Raw genomic sequence first — 24,527 nt, forward strand, 5'->3', positions numbered from 1 at the left:
GGCCGGAATTGGTGCTCTCCTTGGAGGCCTAATGTTTTTGGCAACTCTGAGGTACTGCCCTATTAAAGGATGAGAAAAGATAGGTGGTGCCATATTGTAATGGGCTGAAATGGCAGAGACATGAATCTTAATTGATGAGAAAGAAAGGCCTTTGTTCAGCATCTCAGTTAGGTATTGTAAAATCTGAGGGATATTTGGTGCACACGTGTCAATGCCTTGTTCCTGGTTCCAAGCACAGAATCTCTTCCATTTTTCTGCATAAGACTTTCTGGTACTGGGCCTCCTGGCCTCTAAGATTACATCCATAACAGCTTTTGAAAGAGGAGTGTTCTGAATGGTTACATTAAACGCCATGCTGCCAGATTTAAGGTCCTGAGTTGGCTGTGCAGAATCTGTTTGTTTTGTTGGGTCAGCAAGTGAGAAGTTTGAGGCAATATCCATGCTGGACCTTGAGACATGCTCTTTAGGACTGGGTACCAGTGCTGGTGTGGCCAATCTGGTGCAATCAGTATCATTTTTGGCTTCTCTTGTCTGACCTTTAGGAGTACCCTGGGAAGGAGAGGCAGTGGAGGAAAGGCATATACTGTTAGATTTTTCCAGCTGAAGGATAGGGCATCCACTTTCCATGCTTGCTTGTGATAAATCCTTGTGCAAAATCTCTGCAATTGGCAGTTGTGAGGGGAGGCAAATAGATCTATGTCTGGGCATCCCCATTTCCTTATTATCAAGCTGAAGACTTGTGGATCCAGTTTCCATTCATGGGGATCCATGAGGTTTCAGCTTAGTTTGTCTGCCAGAGTATTTGCTTTTCCTGGCAGGAATTGTGCTTGCAAGTGAATTTGAAAAGCCAATGCTGTGTTCCATAAGGTCATTGCTTGTCTGCAGAGAGGGTAGGAATGTGTACCTCCCTGCTTGTTTATGTACCACATGACAGTAGTATTGTCTGTCTTTATCAGTAGTTGTCCTGGATGAAGCAGGTCCTTGAAAGCTGTCAGGGCATTTTGAACAGCTAGCATCTCTTTTTGATTGATGTAAAGATGCATCTGGTTTGCAGGCCATGTGCCCTGAATACATTTTCCTGCCATATGGTCCCCCCAGGCATAATCTGATGCATCCGTTGTCAGTGTCTGGCTGTGGGTAAACTGAATGGCAGACCCTTGTTGTGGTGACAGGCTTCCGCCCACCATCGAAACTCCTGTTGCAGGCAGGGAATGAGTGCAATTATTGTCTCCAGGCTGTGGCAATGCTGAGTCCAAACACTTTTTAGATACCATTGTAGTTTCCTCATATGCAGTCTGGCATATGGAATTAGTAGAATGCAGGATGTCATGAAACCCAGGGCCTGCAGGATTTTCTGTGCAGATAAGTGGTTTTTTGTTGCCAATTTCTTGAAGTAAGAAGTAAGAAGTCAGTTGCTTTTGCTTATCTGGGGTGAGATAAGCCATCTGGGCAGTTGTATTTAAGCTTGCACCCAGGAATATTACCTCTTGGGAGGGCACTAGCTTTGATTTCTTTTCGTTTACTGTGTACCCTAGGCCAGTTAGTAATCTTTTTACAAATGCCAGATGCTTTAGAAGAATGTCTTTGTTCTCTGCTTGAATTAGGCAGTCGTCCAAGTAGTGACATATTTGAATTCCTCTGTCTGCAAAATGCAATTACTGGTGCCAGGCATTTTGTGAAGACCCTGGGCGCAGTAGATAAGCCAAAGGGCAGTGCAGAGAATTGGTAATGCATTGAGCCAGCTATGAATCTGAGGTATCTTCTGCAAGACTGTCTGATTGGGGCATGCAGGTATGCCTCTTTTAGATCCAAAGTTACGAGCCAAGCCTTCTTGCCCAGCATGGGCAGTAGCTGCTGTAGAGTCAACATCTTGAATTTTGGAACTTCCAGAAACGTATTTAGTATAGACAGGTCCAGTATTGGCCTCCAGGTTCTGTCCTTCCTGGGTACTAGGAAAGGTCTGGAGTAAAATCCTTGCCCCTGCTCTTGTTGTGGTACTTGCTGAATGGCCCTCATGTCCATGAGGGCTGTAATTAATTTTTGTGCCTCTGCCCATTGATTGTGTAGCAGGTCTGGCATACCTTTTGACCTTGGTAGAGTGTGAAAATGGAACCTGTAGCCTTGGGACACTATGTTCAGGACCCATTTGTCTTGGGTAATCATTTGCCAATTTGATGAAAAAAGTGCTAGTTTTCCCCCTAAGGGGGCTGCCAAAAGAAAAGTGCTTGGATCTGGTAGAGGAAAGTCATTAGGACTGTTTCCTGTAAGGTTGTGATTTGTCTTCTCTGCTTTTGGAGGTAGGAGCACCCCATTGTTTAGGCCTGTATGATCCTTGGGGCTGAGATCTGCCTCTGGGATGCCTGTATCTGCCTCTTTGTGGTCTGTCTGACACTGGAAAGGACCAATTTTTTGAAGGCCAGTTCCTGCTAAACCTGGGTGGCTGTACCTGTAAGAAATCCTTGACTGTCTGCATGGATTTTGCTTTATCCTCCATTTTTTCAAAACCTCTTCTGCTTTAGTACCAAACAAAGTATCATGCTGCAATGGTGCATCTAATAACTTTGCTTTAACATGATCAGGCAGATTCTGTTCCTTTAACCAAGCATGCCTTCTAATAACAGAACCTGTGACAGCGGCCCTGCATGAGGCCTCCAGTGAATCATAACCACATTGCAAAGTATGCTTTCCCACTTGTTCAGCTGCATGCAGTAAATCCTGCAATTCCTTGTTCTCCGAACATTCAGTATTTGTCAACAATTTCTGTTTAAGCAGTGACATTAAATATTGTTGATATTTAAGCATATGAAACTGACAATTTAAAGCCCTTACAGCCAAGGTAGCAGAAGTATATACTTTTTTCCCCCATCTGTCTAGAGCCCTAGAATCCCTATCAGAGGGGACAGGGTTTTTTGCAGTGGAAGCTTTAACCCCTTTGGGACCCTGAGATATAGTTTCTGGGTCAGCAGTGGGGTTTTTGCATAGGAATTTACGAGAATCCGGAAACCTGTAGTATCTGTCTGGCTTAGCAGGTGCAGGGGTAAAGAGTCAGGGGACAGGCCGGACTCTGAAAATACATCATCTACAATGTCTAAAACAGGTGGAATAGCAAGGGGTTTGTGCTGAGGAAGTAGCAGAAAGTCTCTGAGCCTTTTCTTAGATTCAGAATAATCTTGGCTCTCCCAGTGGAAATGCTCCCTCATGGTATGCAGGGTTTCCCCAAAGAAATAATCCTCAGGAGGAGAGGCTGAAGGAATGGATTCTTCAGCATCAGAATCCTCATAGGGAAGCATGGAGTAATCCTGTTCAGAACAGGAATCAGAGGAAATAGAAACCTGATCAGAAGAATCATACTCTGTGTCTTGCCTAGGCCTCTTATCATGAGGGGGATGGGAGCCCCTGATCAAAGTAATTAGGTCTTCAGCCATTTTGAGCATCTGTTTTTTAGGCATGGTAGTTTGAGTTGGAGAATGCTGTACGTGTTTCTTTGTCTTTAGAGCTGCTTTAGTCTGGAGCAAGAAAAAAGTTTCCCCAACAGGGTACTTAGCTTTAATGAAAATTTCGGTTCTGAAATTTGGATTTGAAAATCTCAGGAGTCGGCCGACCGGCACTTGCGAACTGCTTTTGCTTCGGGCACTGTGCGTCAAGAAAGACTGGAGAAAATGGCGTCGGCTGCATCTTTTATACCCCTGGCGCACTGATGTCAGGGAAGAGGCGACATCAACCGACGCCGGACCTAGACTTTGGATTTCTGGCCAACTGAGGGTAGCCTGCCAGCAGGATAACCCCAAGAGTAATGACTGCAACAGTGAAACATGATGATCATCATCTGTTTCCATTTCTTCCTGTCCTCTGCATCTTGCTCTTATCACACCAACCACCTGCATGTCCTCTCTCACCACATCCATAAACCTTATCTTAGGCCTTCCTCTTTTCCTCTTACCTGGCAGCTCCATCCTTAGCATCCTTTTCTCAACTTACCCAGCATCCCTCCTCAGCACATGTCCAAACCAACGCAATCTCGCCTCTCTGACTGTCTCCAAACCGTCCAACCGGAGATGACCCTCTAATATACTGATTCCTAATCCTGTCCATCTTTGTCACACCCAGTGCATATCTTAACATCTTTAACTCTGCCACTTCCAGCTCTGACTCCTGCCTTTTTGTCAATGCCACCGTCTCCAACCCATATAGCATAGCTGGTCTCACTACCCTCTTGTAGACCTTCCCTTTCATTCTTACTGGTACCCGTCTGTTACAAATAACTCCTGACACTCTTCTCCACCCACTCCACCCTGCCTGTACTCTCTTCTTCACCTCTCTTCCACACTCACCATTACTCTGAACTGGTGATCCCAAGTACTTAAACTCATCCACCTTCATCAACTCTACACTCTGCATCCTCACCATTCCTCTATCCTCCATCTCATTCACACACATATTCTGTCTTAGTCCTGCTGACCTTCATTCCTCTCCTCTCTAGAGCATATCTTCACCTCTCCAGGGTCTCCTCAACCTGGTCCCTACTCTCAATATAGATCACAATGTCATCTGCAAACATCATAGTCCATGGGGCTTCCTGTCTGATCTCGTCTGTCAACCTGTCCATCACCATTGCAAATAAGAAAGGGCTCAGAACTGATCCTTGATGAAATCCCACCCCCACCTTAAACGCATCCGTCACTCCAACTGCAGACTTCACCACTGTCACACTACCCTTGTACATATCCTGTACCACACTTACATACTTCTCTGCCACTCCTGACTTCCTCATACAATACCATAACTCCTCTATAGGCACCCTATAATATGCTTTCTCCAAGTCCACAAAGACACAATGCAACTCCTTCTGACCTTCTCTATATTCTCCAGCACTACTCTCAGAGCAAACAGCGCATGTGTAGTGCTCTTTCCTGGCATGAAACCATACTGTTGATGACTAATCATCTCCTCCCTTCTTAACCTAGCTTCCACTACTCTTTCCCCATAATTTCAAGTTGTGACTGATCATTTTTATCCCTCTGTAGTTACTACAACTCTGCACATCACCCTTATTCTTAAAAATAGGTACCAAAACACTTTTTGTACTCCTCGGGCATCTTCTGACTTTCCAAGATTAAAAACTCCACTGCCATTTCTCCTAAGCACCTCCATTCTTCCACTGGTATGTCATCTGGACCGACAGCCTTTCCATTCTTCATCCTCTTCATAGCTGTCCTTACTTCCTCCTTGCTAATCCATTGCATTTCCTGATTCACTATCCCCAAATCATCCAACCTTCTCTCTCTCTCATTCTCTTCATTCATCAGCCCCTCAAAGTACTCTTTCCATCTGCTCAACACACTCTCTTCGCTTGTGAGTACGTTTCCCTCACTATCCTTTATCAGACTTACCTGCTGCACATCTTTCCTAGCTCAGTCCCTCTGTCTAGACAATCGGTACAGGTCCTTTTGTCCCTCTTTAGTGTCCAACCTTTCATACAACTCTCCATATGCCTTATCCTTAGCCTTTGCCATGCTCCTCCATCTTCTTATACTCCTGTCTACTTTCTTCATCTCTCTGACAATCCCACTTCTTCTTCACCAGTCTCTTCCTCTGTATACTCTCCTGTACTTCCTCATTCCACCACCAGGTCTCCTTGAAAAATGAGGCCACAATAAATCATTTCAAAATGCTTCCCACCTTTAATGTGACCTATAACCTGTACAATTCCATTAAAAAATAAATAAATCCGTTAGGGGAAAACTATAAAAAATAAAAGATGTACAATAAGCTGGTTGCATAAGTGTGCACACCCTTAAACTAATACTTTGTTGAAGCACCTTTTGATTTAATTATAGCATTCAGTCTTCTTGGGTACACATTTGCCATCAAATAAAGAGAGACTGATTAACCCCAAATAAAGTTCAGCTGTCCTAGTAGGATTTTCCTGACATTTACTCAGGTGCCTGCAACAACAAAAGCCATGGTTCGCAGAGAGCTTACAAAGCATGAAAGGGATCTCATTGTTGAAAAGTATCAGTCAGGAGGAGGGTACAAAGAAATTCCACAGCATTGGATATACCGTGGAACACAGTGAAGTCATCAAAAAGTGGAGAAAATATGGGACAACAGTGACTTTGCAAAGAACTGGATGTCCCTCCAAAATTGATGAAAAGACAATATAAAAACTGGTCAGGGAGGCTGCCAAGAGACCTACAGCAACACTGAAGTAGCTGCAGGAGTTTCTGGCAAGTGCTGGTTGTATACTACATGTGACAACAATCTCCCGTATTCGCCATATGTCTGGACTATCGGGTAGGGTTGCAAGATGGAAGCTTTTTCTTACACAGAAAAACATCCAGGCCTGGCTAAAATTTGCAAAACAATACATCAAGTCTCCCAAAAGCATGTGGGAAAATGTGTTATGGTCTGATGAGACGAAGGTTGAACTTTTTGGCCACAGTTCCAAAAGGTACGTTTGACACAAAAGCAACCTCACATCACCAAAAGAACACCATCCCCATGGTGAAGCATGGTAGTGGCAGTATCATGCTTTGGGATTGCTTTTCTTCAGCTGGAACTTAGGCTTTAGTCAAGACAGAGGGAATTATGAGCAGTTCCAAATACCAGTCACTTTTGGCCCAAAACCTTCAGGCGTCTGCTAGAAAGCTGAAGATGAAGAGGAATTTCACCTTTCAATATGACAATGACCTGAAGCATACATCCAAATCAGCAAAAGAATGGCTTCACCAGAAGAAAATTAAAGTTTTGGAATGGCCCAGCCAGAGCCCAGATCTAAATCCAATAGAAAATCTGTGAGGTGACCTGAAGAGGCTGTGCACAAGAGATGCCCTAGCAATTTGACAGATTTGGAGCGCTTTTTCACGGAAGAGTGGGCAAATATTGCCAAGTCAAGATGTGCCATGCTGCTAGACTCCTACCAAAGAAGACTGAATGATGTAACTAAATCAAAAGGTGCTTCAACAAAGTATTAGTTTAAGGGTGTGCACACTTAAGCAACCAGTTTATTGTACGTTTTTTATTTTTTATATTTTTTCCCTAACATATTTGTTTGTTTTTTCAATTGAATTTTACAGGTTGCAGGTCACATTAAAGGTGGGAAAAGCTCTGAAATGATTTATTGTGGTCTCATTTCTTTATATCACAAAAACTTGGTATTTTAACAGGGGTGTGTACACTTTTTATTTCCACTGTATCTATACCTATGCATCTATGTCTTCCTATCTGTTAAGCTGTTACAGGTGGTCTTCATTGTCGAATGGGGGGAAGCAAGTGCAGGGTATTGAAAAGTCTGTCTTTTTACAGTTTCACTCCTTAATCAAGTCTTTAATAACAATGCATTGCTTGGTACCCACTGTCAATCTTATTTCAAATATTAGACCAGCAAAGCGTCACCAAAGGGCTTATTTAATGGCACTACCTTTTGAATGTAAGGTGAGTCTAGGGTCAGGAATAAGTTTAGTTTCTGTGATAACGTCACCTCAAGTTACTTCTGCTTCAAAAAAGAAAAGATCAGAGTTGACTAGCGACTTTTTTCAACAAACAGAACACAGGAATGCAATTTTCCAGCCTGAGATGAGCAAAATGAACTGGTGCACTGCAGTAACTTCCCACATCTGCAACACTGGCAGGGACTGATGCAAGAGCCAAGAACTGCTGCCAAACAGTTCCAGTGAGTTACTACATACACCATGAACAATCTCAGTAACTCCCGCATAAAATACTAATTGCGTGTGGTTACTTTTTAAAAAAACTGTACACATTGTTTAACTATGAAATCACACAAGATGACTGACACTGCTCTCTAGTTTTTTATCTCCCTTAACAATTTTATTATAACTTGTCTGTCTTGATTTAAAGTATTCATATAGGATGTATAGCAAGCTCTTCTTCAGCTATACCATCTCAGTTTTTTGTTTCTTCCACTACTTCATTACACTAAAACTGACCTGAATAAATGAAATCACCCACTGTCGTCTTGCAAATTTTCCTTCTAATGTCACAATATTTCAATGCCACTAAACAGAAAAAAAGTGACATTTGAGCAGCAACTTGTATTTGTCTTACAATGTAAATATTCACCTACTTCAAACAGGTAGAGAAGAGCTCCTTGCATGGACTTTTATCAAGGTCTTCTGGGCACTGTGTGATATGGGAATCATTAATCTCTGGCACAAAGTCTGGAGACTATGGAAAAAAGACAGAAACAGAGTATAAAATAGACATATAAACACTGCATTAACCAAATGCATCACTAAAAAATGGCTTGATTGTTTCCAAGGATATTGTTCATATTAAGTGATATCTAAAATAATACAGCCAATCACAATCAGACTGCATGTCACCACAAACAGCATCACAAACAATGCATCTAAGAGGAAACAACCATACAACAGGTATGTCTGAACATGGCTGCAGTCATATTCACAGATTCAGAAATGGACAACAATCTTAGAAATTCTGATGTAAAAATCAGTAAGTTGCCACCAAAAATACCCACAAACACATGGTCATGATGGACAGAAGAAGAAATAATAACAGAATCAAGAATGCCACTACAAAGGCAAGAACTTTCCAGTAAATCAAGATAAATGAAGTGAAAAATGTTGCATACAGCAAATGGTAAGCAAGGTTATCAAGAAAAGTGTAAAATGTTGGGAATATGATATAAAAGGACAGAAACACGGAAGGAAGTAGAACAGTAGTCCAAAATCAAAGGATAGTAGTGAAGCAGGTATATCAAATGTAGATTTATTACAAAGTCAATGAATAAAATTGTATCAGATTAGCGCTTTCACTCATCGAGCTTCTTCAGATCATAAATAACAAACCTTACTAGATACAAAATATATATACTCTACAGCCTCACTTACTAACCTATCACATTCAATTACTAATTAGTCCCTGAAGCAACCATGAATCTTTATAAAAATACATTAAAATACATTGAAATGCAGAACTTTACAGAAACAATATATACATAGATAAATGCAGCTTACTGAAATATTTGATCTAAGATGTATATAAATATAGTTCTCATAAATGGATACTTATAATAAATCTTGATGATTGTTTAAATCATTATTTATGTCAAAGCATATCCTATTTGATGTTCCTACGTTTCCTAAGTTTAGGTTTTATTGAGGCTCCTTCATTGAGTCCAGAGTCCCTGTCTGCTCTCAGCCTAATTATCCAATTACTCTCCTGGCATTCTGTATAGTTCCTAACATCACCCCCACGCTTATTAGGCGTGATGACTTCCAATGCTTTAAACAGAAATGTATGTAATTCTCCAAACTGGGTGACGTGTTTGGCTAGAGCATTGTGCAAGGATTTCTTCTTCATGTGGTATATATGTTCACGTATCCTATCTTTGAAAGGGCGATTCGTTTTTCCTACAAAGAAAGAGGAACAAACTTGACAAACTGCTAGGTAAACTAGATGAATTGTCCTACAATCAGCACTATTTTGTGTAATAAACTCTCTATGTAAGTCCGAATGTATAAAAGTAGTACTAGTGTCAATATAGCGGCAATAGTTGCCCACATGGTTTAGTGCCCCCAACATCTGTAACATCAAGTCTTTGCCTAGGATAACATAGCATTCTTTTCAAATTATATCTATTCCTAAAAAGAAAGTGTGGTATTTCTCCAACTATTTGCTTTAAACCATTGTCAACACATAGAATCGACCAGTAAAAACTAGATAAATGAAGTGAAAAATGTTGCATACAGCAAATGGTAAGCAAGGTTATCAAGAAAAGTGTAAAATGTTGGGAATATGATATAAAAGGACAGAAACACTGAAGGAAGTAGAACAGTAAACCATCAAAATGGCAAAGGCTTTGAAGTCTCACAGAACTCAAGGATACTCATAATCTCCACTGTTCACTCTGTACTCTATGATTTACTCAAGGTTTTTCATTTCTACAGTCAGATAAGATTATTTAATGTAAACTAGTGAAAAATATTCATAAAGATATATGTAGACAATAACAAAAGTTGAGAGGAGTGGCAGCCACCAAAGCAGTGTCCCACAGATGATAAGTAACTGATCCAACTGCAAGTTAAAGTAGTAAGTTTGGAATAGGAGAAATATGGTTTGTGACATACTTCAGAACTGTTGAAAATACAGATAAAAAAGCGATTACAAGTAATAATGAGCTGATAACACTGAGTGCCATGACATCATTTAAGCAACAGGCAGCCAAAGTGAAGAAGAAGATGGAAAGATTTGGTGGTCAAGCAGAAAATGTGAGTCATCAACTGGATGCACTGGAGAATAAGGCTCACAGAAAGAAAGTGAGGCTGACTGGAGTGTTGGAAGGACAGGAAGGGACAAACTGACTGGGCTTTGTGAAAATGAAGATGGAGTAGTGAATGGGCCTTACAAAATTATCACTGCAAATTGAAAAGTGTGCCAACTGGCACTGACTGTAATTGGAATAGGACAAATGATAAACCCAGAGTTACTGTGGTGCAGCTTGTGAGAACATATGAGATACGCTATTTTTAACACCTTTATTAAATTACCACATAAGAAACAGGCAAACATACATTAACAGAAAAGAAAACAATACATTTTAACATTTTCCATTTAAATAAAATATACATCACATATAATTTCCATGCTACTGTCGTCAGTCCAACATTACAAAAATTGCTGAATTCCCGCCTTTTCTTAAACCTCACTCCTCCTCATGTTCCTGAAAATTATTATTCGTGATTTGTCCCCACAATTTCCATTTACTTCTATGCAACTGCTTTGCTCCTTCCCTTTTCTAAAGATTCATTTTCCAATTCTTTTATCTCTTTCATGATATTCAATATGTCAAATACAGTTAGTGTAGACTTTGGTTTTGATTTTCTAGTTTGGCAGCCAACAGAATTAAACTTAATAAGGCCTTAATATGTCTAGGCAATTCAGATCATGTATAACAACTTGAAATAATGATTTCCTTCCTTATAGCCATTTGCTCACCCAATATTTTTGAAAGAGTTCTCTGTAGGGAATTTTTAAAATCTGCCAACTCATTACACTCCCAAAAGACATGTTCCCAGTTATCCTTTCTTCTCCATCAAACCTCCAACATTTGCTATCTACCTGAGGGAAAATGCTTTGAAATCTGCTTGGTGTATAAAAATACCTAAGCAAACACTTCCAAGTAAAGATCCTAAACCTTTTGGACTTGGTTGCATACTTGGAAGCCATACATACGTCTTCCTGTTGTTTTCTTTTAAATTGCTTTTCCAGACTCTCTTCCCAATCTTTCCTAAGCTTCTCAGATTGACTTTTATAGTTGTCATGCAATATTTTATATGCCCTAGTAATTATCCTGTTAACAGCTGCTTCTATCCTAGATTCAAATAAAAACTCTTCCAGAGCAGGTCTTTCACTTAAAATTCTCCCATCCATTTCTCTTTGCCTGTACTCAGAGATGAAGCCCTGTTAGAGAAGGCAGTCTCTAGCTTGCAATTCAAATGCATCCATGGCATCAACCACTCTGTTACCTTTCCTGCTCGAGTTATTTGCTCCCAATAACTTAAGTTCCTTTGCCAGGTTTCTCCAGTAAATTCCAGCCCCTCTTGCCTATTTTTGTACCATTAAGTGCAGTCATCCCTACTGGCAAAATCTCCTTTCTCCATTTTCTGTACTGACTTAGTTCTTAGAATACTTTCTGCTACTTTATGAATATAGTATTCTGTATGGTTGTTGGAAAAGAGCTGCATCCAAAATCTCTCTCTCTCTATTTCTTGAATTTCCCACTTGCTTCATCATTGTCCCTTTTCACTTTGAATTATAACCTCCTTCTTGTGTTATGTATATGAGCTTTAACTGTGTAGAACAACAAAAACAAGCCAGCACCGGTTTTGGCTCGATGGCCTTTATCAATGTATAATATTAACTGTCAACCAATATATATATATATTTATTCTAACCCTTTTAAATAAACTGAAACCATGCTCTCCCTCAGCAGACCAACTGCCTTCTGAATATCTACAGTTATCAGCCAAAGCTATTGCCAAGCCTATTTCCATACTGATCAATAGAACCATTACCAAAGGTCACATCCCTACCTTATGGAAAGTCTCCCATATTATCCCCTCCATAAAGGTGGACACTCCACTGAGCTCTCAAACTACTGCCCCATTGCCCTACTTTCTCCTTTAGCTAAGAACATGGAGAAATGTATCCACAGGCAATTACTCGACCACTTAATTAATAATAACTTGCTTTCCAACTGTCGACATGGTTTCAGACCCTCACACAGCACTACCACTGCCCACCTTTTCTTTACTGATTGCATTAACAGTAACCGCAACCGTAATAATCTTTCTTCTGCTCTATTTATCGACCTGTCTAAAGCATTTGACATGGTAAATCACCAGATTCTCATAAACATACTAAAATCTCTATTATTAGACCCTCTTTCCATTAAATGGTTACAGTCCTACCTTGACAAATGACAGTAGGCAGTATTATGGCATAGCACTCTATCCACCCACCTACCCGTTACCCTAGGTGTCCCTTAGGGGTCGATTCTAGGACCTCTCTTCTCCATATTTATTAACGACCTTCATCTAGTCATCCCCCCAAGCCATATGCATACAGTATGCTGATGACTCCACACTGATATGCTCAGCTACTTCCATCCAAGACCTTCACTCTCTTACTCAGAAGGTATTTAACACAGTTGAACAATGGTTCATACAGCGTTGTCTTCTTTTGAACCCAAAAAAAAAACAAACTCCTCCTCTTCAATTGTACTCTAAAGTCTTCTCCTCTTAATTTCTCTGTGACATCCACCAATGGTACTATAATATCACCTGACCCTACCACCAAATTACTTGGCATCACCATCGACAACACTCTGAACTTCAACATCCATATCAACAATGCTATAAAGACTGTCAACAAAAAACTTGGTACTCTCTATAGGATTAAACCCTTCCTTTCTCCTACAACCAAAACTACTATAGCTCACACTCATCTAATCTCTACACTGCTCTATGCCTCACCCATTTTCACTAATCTATCCAAGAATAACCTTAGTAAATTGGAAATGTCATACAATAACATTGCCAGATTTGCCACAGGTAACCCATACAGAACCCAACATTGTATAAATTTAAAGCAGCTAGGATGGCTGGAACTACAAAACCTGATTAAATTCCACCAGCTAGCCATTGCCTATAACACTCTTTATAAACCTTCCAATACTCCAATTTTATCTAACCTCCTTACCCCTTATAAAAATCTGAGGTCCTTACGGTCATCAGACAAACTTCTTGTACACACCTCTAAATCTAACAACAGGGCTGGGGATTCTCTCTTCTCTAATGCTGTAGGAAAATCCTGGAATCTTCTTCCCAGTGACCTCTCCTCACTCAACTCCTTACCACTCTTCAAAAACAGACTTAAACTTTACCACAAAACACACTGGCTATGCCCCTGTACCAAACCTGACTAGTCATCTATCTTTTCAAACCTGGCTTTCCCTATCCATTACCTCTCACCTACTGTTATATCTTCCTATTACTATTTATTTATCATCTCTCTCTATATTACATTATTTATATGCTCTGTGGAAACGTATTTTTAATTAATTCCTTTATCAATAACACTATAAAATTAACTTCCTTTTTTACTATTGACTCTGCCTGTATAATGTTTTGTACCTGTGAATTGCATTGTGATGATTCTTGCCCTCAGTGATTATCCTGTGCAACCTGTATCCTGTACTGCATATGTTACTGTTGTATATATTTTTTATACTTCTTGCTATTTGTTGTTGTATTTGTATGTGATTGTTTATGTCTTGGAGCTTATCTCCCCGGGCCTCTACTGAAAATGGACATATATCCAGTTAGACTAGCCCGGTCAAGAAATGTAAAATAAATTATGTATATGCATATATATATATATATATATATATATATATATATATATATATATATAAAACTCAACCAGTCAACATTCAACAATAAAATCAAAGGTGAGCATTCAAACCAGGTGGAAATAATCCACCCGGTCTCACAATCCAAGCTTTCTCTTTTTTGTTTAAAGCATTATGCCATCCAGCCTTACAATTTCTATTACCCAAAATTTTATCAAAGACAATAAATTGAAATTTGGCAGAAGTGTGTTTAATAGTGTGTCTAAACAAGGCATTAGTAGAATACTTATTCCTGATATTGCTAAGATGTTCAGATATGCATAGCCTCATAGGTCTAGAAGTCTGACCTATGTAAAATGCTTAACAATTACAAACCGCAAGATAGATAACCCAATCACTACTACAGTTGGCAAAAGTATGAATTTTAAAAATACGGGATGTATTTTTGCTAGTAAATTCCCTAGTTTGATTAAAATATTTACAAAAGGGACAATGACCACAAAGAAAGCAACCTATCCCTTTGGTACCCTCCAATGTGACCTGAGACATGTTAACAGATGGTATATGATGTTTATAATGACTGAAATGACTACCCAAAGTTTTCCCTCTAAGAAAGGAAAAATGACATCTGTTACTCAATAAATCATTCAGTCTGTCATCAGTCAATAAGATGTCCAAGTGTTGTTGCACCAAATCCATACAGTAATGATTATCTCTACCATAACTGGTTGCTTATCTTATGTTGTTATCCACATCTTTTTGGTTATATGTTTTATATGCTAATAAATCACTGGCTGTTTTTTGTTGTTTTACTAATGCTTTTTGAGCCTTTGCACCCGCCGTCCATATGGATGTACTGCTGTTTGGTTTCTTTAACTGTGTAGCTCTAAAATAGCCTTTCAACTCAAGTAAACCTAAACTACCTTCTTCTATTGGAAGAATCAACTTATCCCACTGAACTCTTGCCCTCTTTCCCTCCCAGATAAATTCCTTCAATTCTTTATTAATTATTCTCCACAACTTCTCTTTAGGTTGATAAAAGTATGCCAGACCCACATACAAGTCTAATGGGACTAAAAACATTTTTCACTGTGTGTATCTTATTATCTATGTCCATTAATAAGAGTTTCCAGTGTCTCAATTTTTATATTATCTTTTTAGTCTCTTCCCACATAGCCTTAGTTGCCCTAACAAAAGCTTTTTTAATCCATACTCCTAAATATTTCATTTATGTCCCCATAAACATGGGTACCGTTGAACCAACTTGCGTGTGGGTACATAATTTATAGCTAAAGCCTTTGTTTTTTCTTCATTAATTTTATATCCCAAAAAGACTTACAACTGTTTCAAAATATTCCACAACATTGAGATGTCCTTTTCTGGATTTATCACGTACAAAATAATATTGTCTGCAAATAAAGCCAATTTTTCTTGATTACCATACCAATTCTGTCCTTGAATTTTTGAGTCTGGGAATAATATGTAAATTCTGTCTGAGTTCCTACTACTGAATTCACATCTTCCATACCAGATAGTTTTCATAAATTCCATCTGAAATCTACCCTCTTTCATTATATTGTCCCTTCTAGGTCCCCCTGATACATGCTCACTATTGCAAATCAAATTCTAGTCTCTACCTATAAAAAATATTCCCTGCTGAAAGCTGATTATTTCTCTCAAAATGTTCTTAAACTACATAATAGCAGGTTTGGTGGAATATAAATACATGCCATTGTAATCCTCCCCCTTCCCAACAGTCCCTTACTACCCACAAATATAGCATTTTTGTCTTTTTTCCTTCATCAATCACTATTGAAGCCCCTCTAGCAATTAGTATAATTATCCCCCTATTCCTCAGTCCCTGATATTCTGCTGTATATTCATTGTGAAATCCTCTCTTTGTCAAACTCACATGCTCATTTTTTCCAAATTGTCTCCTGTAGCATTGCCATTTGCACTCTGCATTTTTTTAATATAATCCAATACGTTTTCCTTTTTATCTATACCTGTAAGGCCATTCAAGTTCCAGGACAAAAAAGCTATTGTTCCTAACTATTATACATTACAATTTTTTGAATGTGTATTTCCCAATTTTGTGTTACATGCATATACTAATGTTTGGTAGACTGATTTGTTGTACAGTTGTTTCTTCTCATCACCATTTGAACCTATGTCAGATCTTTCAAGGCTTTTAGTTTTAATGAAAGACCTCAAAAAAAAAAAAAACTAAATACAAAACACCCCATCACATATTAACTTGGAACAAAAAGGTTTGTCCAGCTGGGCTTGTGGCCCATTTTCAGTGGACACCCGAGGAGAAAAGCTCCAGTGGTGCATTTGTAAAGCACAGTACAATTATACACAAAAAGTACAGAAGAGCAATTAGATAAAGAGACATTGTATATAAATATTAGTATAGTATGCATAGAGTTAATTGTAAAACAAACAAAAGTTGAGTAGCACCGTTTTCCATTAATGGTTCATTAACCACGTGGTAGGTATATGAAGTTATATACATGCATTACAGGTCATTATGTGAGCACAGTAAGAAAGGGTACTAATTATAAAGGGAGAAGACTAGGTGGGGTCACGACAATGGCAGGTTCTAGACTTGAGAAGGTGATGTTTTAATTCATTTTTAAAGTGAGAAGTGTGAGTGATGGACCGTAGATTGAGAGGAAGTTTGTTCCAGGCAAGGGCAACAGCGTGCTTATAAAGTAGTTTGCCTATGGACTTTTTAGGTTGGTAGATTTCCAGTAAATGTTGTTTAGACGTTCGGTGGGACCTAGAAGGGGTGTAGATACAGACTAGGGAAGAGAGAGATGGACAGTTGGAGGGTTTAAAGAGTATAGAGTGTAGCATGTGAAACTGATAAAGTTGTAGAAGGTGAGGCAGCTCAAGCCATTGAAGAGAGTTCAGTGCAATGCAGTGATGAGTATTGTAAGGGGAGTTAGTAATGAAGCTGGCTATTTTGTAGTACATTTGTTTGAGTTTGTTTAGAGTGGTGGCCTGTATATTGGTAAGGACTGGGGCAGCATATAAGAGGGAGGGGAGGAGGAGTGCTTGACCTAGGGTAAGTCTAGATTCAGGTGCTAGAAATTTTCTATTCCGATATAACATGCCTAATTTCTGGTGTGATTTTTTTTATACAGTGTAGGATATGTAGGTTAAATTTTATAATGACCCCTAGGAGTTTTGTGTGGGGATCAGGCTGGATACTTGTATTGTTTGAAAATGTAATGACAAAAGAAGTTTTGTGATGAGAGATAGAGCAGGGGAGAAAAAGTAGGAGTTTGGTCTTTTTGGGATTAAGGATTAGTAAGTTGCTGGAAAGCCATTGTTCAGTGGAAAGTAGGGATTGCTGGGTTAAGGAGTGAAGTTCAGTGATAATGTTAGAGATGGATATGTGTGTGGAGTCATCTGCATATTGAATGAGTGAGGATTCTTTGCAAGAGGTATAAAGATCGTTAGTAAAAATATTAAATAGCAGGGGTCCCAGGATGGAGCCTTGTGGAACACCCATGGAGATGGGAAGGAAAGGAGGGGAGGAAGAGAGCCATTTAACTGATTATTCTCTGCCAGACAGGTAGCTACTGAACCAAGTGAGACAAGAGGAAGATAGGTGTAACTTGGTGAGTTTGGATAGTAGTAAAGGATGAGAGACATACAACACAAATCTATCACTGAGGGGAGTACATAACTTTCTTATCTGATGTTGTCTTTTCTGCCCATTCCACAACGAATGTGGCAGAGTCCCCAGCTACTTATGTTACCAGGGTGGCATCATGGAAGGATGTTCCAGAGGATGACGGAATTTGAAAGCAGCCTTATTTCTGGAAAGCAGAAGCATAAATATAATTCAAGGCCCTACAAAAGAAGGCCAGTGAAAGAAACAGACCTTGTGAAGTGTGCCCTGGGTGGTTTTGGTAGGGTCAGACCTTTGTCTTGGTAAATTTGGGAAATACAGATTTCTAACCTTCTGGCAAAGGTGACCTTAGAAACTCCTTGTACCATCTTAGCTTTTAACAAGGATACAAACAGCTGATCCAACTTTCTGAATGGTTTGGTTCGATGAAGACAGAAACTTAATTGCCTATGCACATCTAGCAAGTGTAACATGTATTCACCTTTATTAAAAAAAATTCAGGAAGAATACTGGTAGATGTATACTTGTACTGAGAGAAGTTTCTGCAGCTACTTTAGGTAAAAATAAGGAAAGGGTTCGTAAGGAAACCCTGTCTTTGTGAAGAATGATATATGATGGCTGACAGGACAAAGCCTGAATTTTGGACACTCTTCTGGCTGAAGTAAAGACTACTAAGAAAATAGTTTTCCACAACAAAAATATTACATCCCCTTTGGCAACAGGTTCAAAAGGGGGTTGTGTCAAGGCCTGTAGCAAAATAGTGAGGTCTCAAGGGGGGGTGGGATCCTTAACAGGAGGCCTAAGGAGAAAGGCTTTGCACAATTTGAGAGAAGTCATAGAGGTGTGAAGGTGATGAGAATGAAGGAGTTGGATTGAAACTCTGCTGGTGATTGCAATAGCGACAAGTTAATTTGATTGGTTGAGAAGGAAGGAGTTGGTCTTGAATTCTGCTGATGACTGGACTAGCTTTTGATAAAACTAAAGAAATGACTTATGATAATAGGATCTGAGGAAGGCTATGGCTAAAAGTGCTTATCCTGTTTTTTTTTTGAGATGAAGAAGAAGAAGAAGTTCTGAGCTGTGAATACAGTTTTAAGCTAAATATTGCTTTTAAGGTTTTTTATTACAGAAAGGTTTTTTAACACTCTCGTGGTGGTACGTCCGGATTTTCTCTCTTTCATGAAAATTAGAAATGGTGGCTAGCTGAACTGCAATGGTAAAATAGCAGGCATCACTGTGAAAAACAGACACAAGAAATTCCAACACAGCAGGAATGGGTGCTGAAAAAGGATGCAATTTTCTTTCAGAGGCCCAAATATAAAACCTTTTCAATTTACTTTTGTATACCTTCCTAATGAACTACTTGAGAGGAAAGCCTAGACTGACTAGTTGTCATGGGAAGTGTAGAAACCATGTGGTTAGTTTCAAGGCCTGAATGTCTGGGTGAGGTATACCAGATGGGTGAGCCAGAAGATCTGGATTCAGTCCCAACACTCATGGGGGGGTACACCAGGTGAGGCTAAAGAAAGGGGAATTACACCTGTCAAGACCAGAAAAAGGAGCAATGAGGATGGCTGTGCTCTTTACCAAGATGCTCTCTGTAGGAATTTGGGAATTAGAGAACTTGTTGGATAAGCACACGAGAGACCGGAGCGCCAACTGTAAACCATAGTGTCTCTCAGTGACTCCCCATCTGGAGGAATTACAGCAAAGGACCTGGTGCATTTTGAGTTGGCAGGAGAAGTGAAAAGACTGCAGCAAGGCTGGCCCCACTGGCGAAAGACTCGTGATGCCACTGCTGGATTGAGGGGCCACTCATGAGACAATAGTAGAGATCTGTTCAATCTGTCCACTAAGACATAGTGCTTCTCCAGTATGTGCACTGCTATTAAGAAGTGACTGGAAGACATTGCCCATTGCCACATTATTATCGTTTCTCAACACAACAGGTATGAATGCGTTCCCGCTTGTTTGTTGATGTACCATACTAGTGACATATTGTCTGTCTGGATAGAGATCACCCCTAGAGGGAGGACATCTCGAAAGGCTGTCATCTCAAAGACGTTGATGTGAAGACTGGCCTCTGTTGAGGGCCACATACATTGGACCATCTTCCTCACATAATGATCCCCCCACCTCAGGTGGGAAGCATCCACAGTCAGCGTGGCCTTGGGAAGCGGATAAACAAAGGGGCAACCTTGGGCTACTGCCTGTGACTAAATCTACCAAGTTATATGCTCTCTGCAAATGTCTGATATACAAATTAGGAAGGACATGGGTTTACATCTGAAACATCACTGAACTGCGAGTGGCAACTGGAACACTCTCATATGATTTCTTGTCAGGGAAGCCATGATAATAAAAGTTGCCATCCATCCCAGAAGCTGTAAGAATAATCTGGCCAGTGGTGTCTGTTGTGAAAGAATCTATAAGTACTGATTTCTCAAGGTGGGCAGTCTGCTCTGAGGCAGTCTTGCTATTTGCACTGTTGTTTCTCTGTGAGCCCCTATGAACTCCAGTGCTTTAACTGGTAAGAACTGAGATTTGTCATGATGTATTGTGCTGCCTAGGAAGAAGCAAAGGTGAAGGATAGTTTCTGGCCCAGAACAGAAGAGACTTAGTACAAGCATTGGCAAACCAGGTGTCTAGCTAAAGGAATACTCAGAACCCCTGCAGTCTGAGAAGAGCTGCAACCGCTGGCATGCATCTGATGAACACCCAGGGGGCTGTGATGAGCCCAAACGGCAGGGCTCTGACCTGAAAATGGCTGGTGCCCAACTGAAAGTGAAGGAGTCTCCTGGATTACTTGTCCATTTGGACATGGTAGTACACATCCTGAAGATGTATTGAGCACATTCAATCATCCTTCCTCAAAAGAAGAAGGATGGATTGCACCTCGACCATCCAGAACTTGGAATGCCTGACACATTAGTTCATCCAGTTGAGGTAAAAGACTGGCCTGATGTGCCTGTTCTTTTTTGGCACCAAAAAGAACCTTGAGTATGTTCCAAATCCTTGCTGGTGTGGAGGGACCTCTTGTATGACTCACTTTCTTAGCAGCTTTTCTAATTCTAATGCTGCTGCTTTTGTTTGGAAGGGTGACATGTTGGGAAGTTTCTTTAGTGATGAGGGTGGAGAAAAAAAGGGATGTAATACACTCTGGTTACAACTGTTCATACCCAGATATCTTTGGCGATGGACATTCAGGCTTCTGGATACAAAGACAAGCAATCCCCAGCTGCTTCCAGAGTGCAGCAGTCGGGCAACCATTTAAGAGTGTGGGCAAGGTCTCTCAGAAAAGGGTCCTCAGAAGCCTTGGTTCTGTGAGCTTCTATTGCCAACAGAGCAACATCTGCCATTAGAGTACCCCCCTCTGCCTCAGGGAGATCTTTATACAGAAATATCCTGCAAAACCCCCCTGTGATTTTTGAAACCACAGCTTTTTACCCCCTTTCTGGTTTCTAGAGACGGTCCTCTGGGGTAGAAAAATGTATGCCTATGGAAGAAACAGCTTTCCCGTGTTGGTCACTTCTGGAAAGTATGTCCTTTACCTTAGGGTTGAATAGAGTCGAACCATCAAAAACAGCATTGATAAAGGACGTCTTAAAGGCTCCACAAAATCACACAAATGCATGCAGGCATATAATTCTCCTGTAAAAACAACAAATTCTCCTTCTTCCACAAAATAACAAAACAACTCTGGCCCCAACAAAAATATTCACCGACTGTGAAATGAAACAAGCAGAAAAATAGAATCTCTTTATTTCTCTCTAGCGCTTTGGTGTTTCCACCTTCAAGGAATATCTAACATGCAAAATGCAAAATACATGTTCTTATATAGAACTTCTAATTGATAATACACACCCCTTAATTACAAAATTATATAATTATTTAATACAATACAATCTTAAAGCAAACAGTTCCAATTCAACTCATTATTAAGCCCTGTGGGTGTCATGGTTTTATACTTTAAAATAAAAATGCTTTCTTTATACAACAACTTTTGTTTCCACACACTTTCATCATCACATAAACACTGCACACTTTCTAAAACAGTGCCTTTTAACAAAGACACATCACCATTATGAAATGTATTAAAATGTGAAGCAATTATTTTATTTTCTCTCTTATTTTTCACATCCCTAACATGTTCCATCAACCTAATACGGAATTCTCTCTTAGTCTCCCCTATATAATAAAGTTAACATGGGCATTTAAGTGCATATATTACCCCTTTACTTCTGCATGTATAAACCTCCCTCAGCTCAAATTTTATTCCATTTATTTTATTAAATGTTTTAACAATGTTTGTGCAGATACTGCTTCTATTGCAACTTATTGTTCCCAAGTTCACAACCATCTTAGGTATATCTATCTTAGGCATTTGAAACTTCCCACATACTACCATATCTCTTAGGTTCCTACCCCTTTTATATGAAAAAAGTGGTCTATTCGGAAAAATACTTGCTAGAACCTTATCCTCTAACAAATATTTCCAATAATACTCTATTAAGATTTTAACTTCCTCACTTTTCACATTATACACTGAAACATTTGACTGAGGTAAGTGATAAAATCTCCACGGTGCAAGGTGTCACCTTCCCACACAATAAAGATATCATCAATACAACGTAAATAGCATGTGATATGCTGCATGTAGTCTGTGTTGTTTTAATACAAAGCCCTACTCCTACTTGCCCAGAGCTACGTTAGCTATGCTGGGAGACATGGTAGCCCCCATAGCTATACCAGTTTTTTATTTGTAGTGTTTGCAATTGAAGGTAAAGAAATTGAAGTCCAGTACAAGATTAATGAGCTTGCTTAACTTTTGCAGTTGTGCCTGTGTACCTTGATTATGTTTAATCCACGAAGGTGGGTAGCACTGTAAACATATTTATTATATAAATTTCTTTTTACAGAAATATAGGCATATTAAGTAACATACATTTTTTTCTTTATTATTTTCATATGTGTTCTTTCTGTATTTATACATATTTATATAGTTTTTAGATTCATTTTTAATGAAGTATTTTGAATCTAATATATTTATATATAGTTATTACACACATATATATTCCTTTACAGAAATATAGATATATTTAATATTAAATATTATACATAATTACTTTTTAAGTAATAATAGTACTGTATACAAATATGCATTTATTTGTTTGTAACATTCAGCATCCTTGACTTCTATACGCGAGAAATGTATATATTTATATAGCGTGCAGCATTAGGAAATCCATTGTTGCTTTAAGGACAAGGTTTTTTTTTATGGTAATTTACTAATTGTTTAATTGTGACATTTCTTATGTTTTAAATATCTTGTTAATTGGTTTTTAGTTGTCTGAAGAAGGTAGGACACTGATCCTACTAAAAGCGCTCATTAAAATTGTGTTTGTTTGAAGTTTATCTGTTTTTTCTGACTCTGTTTACAGTGCTACCTGCCTTTGTGGATTAATCAGTTTGTTGTCTTCGAGTGGATTTGTTCACTGTTGCTTTCGCATGGCGGGTGAAACTGGAGCAGTGTCACAACCTTTATTCACAAAAGAGGAGCCGAATGGCTTGAACAGGACCGTTACATCGGAAGCGAACGCTATTGGCAATCTAACGGCTCTTGTTGAGGTTTTGCTGGGCAGGGTAGATTCCCTTACCCAGCGTTTGGATTCTAAAACAGTTCAAGAAACTAATACTTGTCCTAGGGGACCACCACTTGCTGGGGGTTCCCAACAGAGGTCTCCAACGCCGAACAGCTTTGCTAGTGCTGTTAACAGTGGTTCACAGTTTATTCCTGATGCTGCAGTACAACGAGGAAGGAATGCAAGTGACGTGTTGAGCATGGAGTGGAAGCCAGGTGCTCAAAATACAGAGACTTGCCTTTTTCCATCCATGGCAAGTTTTTTAAGCAATAATGAGTTTTTTAAGGCTACTAGTGGACTATTACCTTCACAAGAATTACATTCAGGGGTGAGTTCTCTATCTGATTCAATTTCTGAATTTGACAATAAACCTTTAAATGTAGACAATTACAGTTAGAAACTGCTTATCTGCAAGAATATTTAGAAAAAAAGATTATCCCTAAGGGGCTACAGCAATGGCGGTACACGGTAGGTTTGACTGAAAACTCTACATTTCACCAGGAACTGTTGGGGCTTTTTGATAAGCAAGGGGCTGAATTTATTATTTCACTTACTAACTTTTATAATAGTGAAATAAACGTGCTAAAAAGTGAGCTTGAAATTTTGGAACATGTAATAAAAACAGACAAGGAATTTTTTCGATATAAATATGAATATGCCAGAACTTTTTCCAGCATTGATGCAACCATGGCTAAACTGCTGGTGACAAAGAAAAGAAAAATTGCAAGGGATGTCCAGGATTATGCTGCGAATAAAGCCTATCCCCGCCCTCCATTTAATTCAAATAGTCTTGGCCCTATACCTCATAACTCTGCCACATCTATTGAACAAGATAGGGAAAATGAAAATAACTCTGATTCGAGTACTGTTAACATTGATAGCGAGGGGATCCAGCCGGAACGTAGGAGTGAAAGACTTAATAACATGAATAATAACAATAATAATAACAACATGAACAATGTTAATGCTGGCCAACAAGGATCAAATTATAATACTAATCAATCGGGGCCTAATCAATCATCGGATTTTCAGATGGTCCATGGTGGCAGGAACAACAACAATCGCAGAGGGAACAGAAATCAGGGTCAGGCATGGAACAGACGGAATCAGCAGAGGAGATGACACGTTCTTTCCAACATTTGCCTACAGTCCTTACTAGTTCAAAAGGGGACTTTATGATCTACAATTATACTTCTTTGGGAGTTTCTGAGGAGATGACTAATTTTTTTTCAAAAGGTTTATCCTTTGTCCCAGATAAAAATATGGATTTAGTAAGGGCAATCTTGGACTTAAAACTTTTTGTGCGTAAGCTTAACCTGCAAGTTTGTATGGGGGGTGTCCC

The 24,527-nt window shown here is 39.3% G+C and overlaps 1 protein-coding gene across 2 annotated transcripts in view; it reads right to left on the bottom strand.

Moving 5' to 3' along the window:
- LOC122812057 (G protein-coupled receptor kinase 5-like) overlaps positions 1-24,527 on the bottom strand; it is a 1,528,223-nt gene that overhangs the window by 411,367 nt on the left and 1,092,329 nt on the right. For both annotated transcript variants that reach the window (XM_044084306.1, XM_044084307.1), the window contains exon 5: positions 8,087-8,187. In XM_044084306.1, the coding sequence (XP_043940241.1) occupies positions 8,087-8,187 (101 nt within the window). The remainder of the gene's footprint in view (positions 1-8,086; positions 8,188-24,527) is intronic.

This window comes from Protopterus annectens, chromosome 9.part0 (genome assembly GCF_019279795.1).
Source record: "Protopterus annectens isolate FY-2018-M chromosome 9.part0, PAN1.0, whole genome shotgun sequence".
NCBI lineage: Eukaryota > Metazoa > Chordata > Ceratodontiformes > Protopteridae > Protopterus > Protopterus annectens.